General features: G+C 31.2%; 1 protein-coding gene across 1 annotated transcript in view; it reads right to left on the bottom strand.

Moving 5' to 3' along the window:
* Positions 1-4,245: 4,245 nt before the first annotated feature.
* LOC148273700 (transmembrane and coiled-coil domain protein 3-like) overlaps positions 4,246-6,000 on the bottom strand; it is a 42,776-nt gene continuing 41,021 nt past the window's right edge. The window contains exon 14 of the mRNA XM_088238336.1: positions 4,246-4,982. Within this exon, the coding sequence (XP_088094462.1) occupies positions 4,829-4,982 (154 nt within the window). The 3' untranslated portion in view covers positions 4,246-4,828. The remainder of the gene's footprint in view (positions 4,983-6,000) is intronic.

The raw sequence follows: 6,000 nt of genomic DNA, 5'->3' as shown, positions 1-6,000 counted from the left end.
ATGTCCTCTTATCCAGCATATTTGAATGTTCATCCCTCTTATTTTTAGATGCTTAATTTTCTCTGAATATCTACAATGAATGGATTTACCAACCGAGTATCTGTTATAGCTTGAACGCCCGAACGACAATCTGATAATATTTTTGCAATAACCCATCTCTCTGGTGGTTTCTTTAATAACCATTCGAGAGCTTCTCGTATTGCGAGTAGTCCAGCCTGGAAAACTGAGCAGAAATTATCTAATTTAAATGTTCTGCCTGGTAATTCTTTATCACTCTCAAAAGGAACGAATGCCGCTCCCACTTTTCCGTCGAGCAGGCTACCATCCGTAAAGATTCAAGTCTACCAGGACAATTGTCACTGTAGATAGACTTATAGACACTTCAGCTTATATTTAATCTCTTATCCATGTGCATTTAAACATAGTTACTCTTGTATATAATAATAATAATATAAATAGATGTGTATATGTGTACGTAATTGTACCCGCTCCAAGATTTAAAATAGAATAACCATATCTGGGCTCTTTTTCCCCCGCAAAACCTCATTATGAGTGACTGTGATGGATGCAATAAGCCAGGGTGTATGTGTCAATCTGCCAAGTATCTATCATCTTTTGAATCATCTGATTATCACGATGTTACTGTGAAGGAATCAGATATGGAGCAAAAATTGATGAGAGGAGAGGATGATAACCTGAATATCGATGAAGAAGAAGGTATATCTCTCGATACCCATGACACTGACACTTTCTTGAGCAAGATGCCCAATGCTGGGAAACAATCTACAAGTCATATTAGCGGAAAGCCTGTTTCAGTAGAAAATATTAAAATGTTATAGGATCCGTTGTAGAGGATAATAATGTTTTAAATCTGATCAAGGGTCTTGAGGCAGACAAAGGACAAAAAAAGAACAAAATTCTTAAAAAAATTGACAAGATAACAAAAAAGACTCCAAAGGGGAAACTTCTCATGGATAATATGAGCAAGGGGGTAAAGGAATCTCATGATACCCAATTCCATGACGCTCTTATACAAGAGATCATAGAGTCAACTGACAAAGGATTACCCTCTACCACAGATGCAACCCCTCCTAGACAGCCCAATACACAACAGGGCCTCATGGATGAGATCCCTCAAGAGCTTCCATCTTCGGCAAACTCCAAATTTGTAGATAGTACCCCATCCACTTCATATCAAGAAGTGGTTAAGGATGTTTCATACTATATATAGCTTTTTATTTCGGAGTACAAGACAGGGGATGTATCATTTCCAGAAAACAATATGATTGGAAAAACTTGTACTTTGGAGGAGTTAAATGCTAGAGTGATAATGATGTCTATGAGGCTTCAATCCTCCACCAGCATGATGTTGTCGTTACTCAGCCAAAACCATATCCTTCAGGACAATATTCAAAGTATATTATCTATCATCACAGAGCAGAGTCTTGAAACTAATAATCTGAGAGAGACCCTTATGACAAATATAGAAAATACTCTACGTCTACGAGATGTAGTGGTAGATACAAAAAAGGAGACAGCCAATTCTTTAAAACAATTTAATGAAGACATGATTCAAATCATGGGAGCACCATCCGAGTCTAGGTATAAGAAAGAATCATCCAAGACAGCTGCTTCCTCTCAAAATGTTTCAGATTCTGATGAATCGTCAGATGAAGAGAATAAACCTGCTTACAAAATTTTTACATATTATGATTTCTTCCAGTATTAGCTTTCATTTGCTGATGCTTAGAACTATTGCTTTCTCTGTAATTTGACGCTGGTAAGATCAGGGATAGTAAATAGGTAATGCACGGAGAGAGGACGATGATGAGCCGCAGAGCGCATAGAAATTTTTAAAAGATAAAGATCTATTTTTGTTATGATAGGCCTCTTGTATGAAATTACTCCACAGAAATACTTCAAATGGATTTACTCGATACTTTGTTCCTATAAAATTGTCCAAAATAGAAAAATTTTCTTATTCCCTACATTACGGGGTTGGATGGACATTACCTAACATAAACATTGACAGTATACATTCATACATATTTACAAATTATATTAAACTCAACAAGCATTTACATTTCTAGTGGAATCTTTACACATTTCTAAATCATATTTTTCCTTTGTGTTCTTAGAAATATTACTTTTTAATTGTCTAATGTGCCAATTTTTGGTAATAATTATGAGAAAGCATGCGAATGGACATTATATATAAATACTTAAAAACTGTTGGCTTTCCTATAAATAAATAATTTAATATAATATTGTAATATTATTTAGTATATTTATAAAAGAGCGGCTTAAAACTGGTATGTTTACTTAAATCTGACGATACAATGGTTTGTCAATTTTTTTAATACATTATGAAGTGTGATAATTTGTCACAATTGTAACAACCCTATTTGAGATTTAACACAACAAAATTACATTAAATTTCATGATGCTAATCGGAAAAAAATCAAAAGTTGTCAATTTTATTTTTAAAAAAAGACAGTTAATTTTTTTAAAATGAGAATTGAATAAAATTATTACAAAAGAGGAATGTGTAATAACATTTTGACATTATATTGGGTCTTAACATAAGTTGTGTCCATTTATTTCAAAATTTAAAAATGAGTACCAAAAGAAAAAAATCATTGTTGAGGTTCGTCATTCGAAAGAAAATTTTCTGCTCTACGAGATATTGTGTTTGCGTTTATGTTACATATATTATTTTATTGATTTACAAGCATTCAAAATGGAATATCAAGTATGTGAGACTGAGAATTTTCATTTTCGACACCCCCTGTTTGCGTTCGATCGAGGAAATAAAGCTGCCAAAGGTGCTTGCGATATCCGTGCAGAGTACAGAGAAAGTGCGACAAAGGCAACGCAGATTGTTCTACCTACCACGATACGGAACCAACCTGCCAATGGTCATGCCGGTAGGTAGAGCAATCGTATTATTCAATCGTATCGCCTCGGATGTCGATATATTTCATGACAGTGGGATTTCTCTTAGGAAGGCAATTTCCAAATTGTAATATGTATGTCCATTTTACATGACTTTTTTTTCTCTTTTCTATTTAATAAATCTGATGTGTATATTTTGTAATGCGTTGAGAATATATTGGATACTCTTTAATGTTCTCAATGTAACTAAAAAAAATAAAATATAAATAAATGACTCATGTTCTCTTCATTTGGAAAAAACCGGAAACAACTTTTGTTAACACCATCCCACAAAATTGCGTTGCTTCCAAAGATCTTTATTAAAGAAATAAAAGACGGGTTATAGTGAGATCCACAAATTAGAATAATCGGTGTCTGGTTTCACCGCTATCGCAACATCGTTCACTATTTATTCAAAATTTATGGATTTAAGTATCGCCCAGCTTTAATTTCTTAAATAAATTACTAATTACTTCCGCTAAGAGTTTTCAATTACAAACATTAATTTTTTGAAAATTGTTTGACACAGTGTATTTTTATATAAAAATGTGATTACGATAATATCATTATTTATTATTTTCTAAATTTATTTTCTTGTACAAAATAATTTTTATGTGATTAGATTTATTGTTTTTAAGCAAATAGGCTTATAAAACACAATAATCGTAATTTATCATCAGTAAAAAAAGCTTAACAAAGCTTATAATAGGAATTTATTGATAATTATTTATTTTATATGACAAATTGTTTCACACTTTTACATTTAACATGGACGAATACAAATATTACAATTGTTTTTAATTATTATAAACATGAATTGAATAATACAAAATGACTTCCAAATTTAATTACAAATGATTATATATCCGAATTTTTGGCACAAAATATAATGAATAATAAATTAAATAATTTAACAATGTATTTAGTTTAATAAATAGACTATGTAAGCATACTTTTATATCATGTATATTAATTAATATCAATTAATGTATTATTAAAATTAAATTAATATTTGGCATATTAAATTTATTTTAGTGATTGTACATAAACTAAATACAAGGTTAAATTAGGTATGGAAATTTGTTTCAGATATTAATTTTACCTTAATAATAAATTAATTCATATACATCAATACAAATGGTATAAAAAAATCTTATTTAGGACACAAATTTAGTATTGTAAAAATAATTTTAAAATGTTGTTTCCATTACCTGCTGGAAAGAATTGACCAATTGACTTTGTGATTTTTTTTTAAACTGATACGAAAAATAACTATTTTAAAAATAATACAACAGATATTTGCTTCACTCATTTTTTGTTTATACTAAACAATTTTGAAATAAAACTTCATAATGCATTCGGTAAAATAGAAAAAAAAAAAAAATTTCTGGTAAAATTTTCACCTTTCAATCCGGTTAGCTGAAGATCGTAGCCGAAGCCGTATATTACATATCTTACTGAACAAATAAAAAAATAATTGATTCTCAGATTATGTTTTTTATAAAAATACTTGATTGATTTTTATTATTGTTTAAAAATTCAGGGGTGTTTTTGAAGCATTTTACTACTCTTTCAAAACAGAAAATTAAATTTAAATACATTTTTATGACTTTTTTTTGTATACATATTACATAAATTGAAACACAACAATAATCAAGGTGAAAGTGTGAAGATTCAGTTATGTATGTTTACATTTCAAACTGAACTAATGAGACAGAACAGAAACAAATGTAATTTATATTCACTGTATATTTTTTTCTAGGGATGCTTCCCCGTTTTTTTCTGCACATGGCGTCTAAAGACACGATGCGAGCGCGCAGAGACCGCCGCGGAACTTTTAGTTGGAAATGTTAAAGTGTCGACAAATCTTCAGGCCACAGTGGAATGGAAAAAGTTATCTGGAAGGATCTTCCGAGGACGTCGTGGAGTGCACGATGGTCTTCCTGAGCCTCTCCATGAGGTGGGAAGATATCTCCCAAACTTCCGGCCACTGCTTGAGTATAAATACTGCGCCAATCACCACCATAGAAGTGGTCAGGATCCTAACCCTGGAAGATCAAATCATTATCATTAATAATTTCTCTAGAATCGCTATCATGGAAGTAGCAAAAACATTCTAATCTCTTGGTGGAAATTCATAATAATAATTATTTTTTGATATACAGTAAAACCTCGTTTTTACGTTTCTCAATTTTACGTTTTCCCACTTTTTACACCAAAATATTTAGGTCCTATTTTTTTCCAAACATTCTCGTTAAATTTCCCCTCCAATTAACGTTTTTTACATTTTTCATAACCCTGGTTTTATGTCAAAAAAAATTCATAGCTCATTCAATCCGTCAAAAGACGAGCCGCGCGCCGCCGCATGAACGGAGAGTAAAATCGAGGTAAATAAAAAAAATGTGTAAATTATTGTTTCAAACTAAATTCAAAGTAGGTGCAGTGTAATTGACCATTTTTTTTAAGTGTCTAATTTTGATTACAATATTTGAGTTTATCCAAACGTGTGTAGACAAAAGATTGGATTTCACCCCCTCATTGGCTGGTTTAAGGGGCCACTTTACACACTGTGTAACATTCACCATTTTGCCTATGTTTGAACATCCATCCACAGGTCATAAGCCCTGTAAATGCCTAGACTTCCATATTCCCTTATTTAAGGTACTCCCCATCCCTGTTGTAATTTGTTAGTCTAATTTTGACATTTTACGAAATGATGACATGCACTTGACGCATATTTAGGGAGATTAAAGTCAAAACATCAATAAATTACAATGCAGAAAGTTTAAAAAATGGCAATATAAATATTATTTGATGTGATGCACACATAATTTGAAAAGGAGATAGTTTAAACAGTCATCATAAAAGTGTGAAGCAGTCCGCGATGTAAATGACAGTTGAAATTTCGTGATCGTGGTGCCATACTAAAAAAAGTGATACCATATAAATAAAATTTTCCGATATTTAGGGAAAAAATCGTCAAATCAAAAAAATGCATTTTATGCAAATCCAATTTTTTGTGTTTTTAAGGTTAAGTACCTAGATAAAATTATTTATGCTTGTATT

The sequence above is a fragment of the Micrasema longulum genome, unplaced genomic scaffold, assembly GCF_059751315.1.
Source record: "Micrasema longulum isolate JH-2025_06_02 unplaced genomic scaffold, ASM5975131v1 h1tg001867l, whole genome shotgun sequence".
NCBI classification, from domain to species: Eukaryota; Metazoa; Arthropoda; class Insecta; order Trichoptera; family Brachycentridae; genus Micrasema; species Micrasema longulum.
The sequence above is the reverse complement of the archived record's forward strand: the minus strand, read 5'-3'. Positions and strand labels throughout refer to the sequence as shown.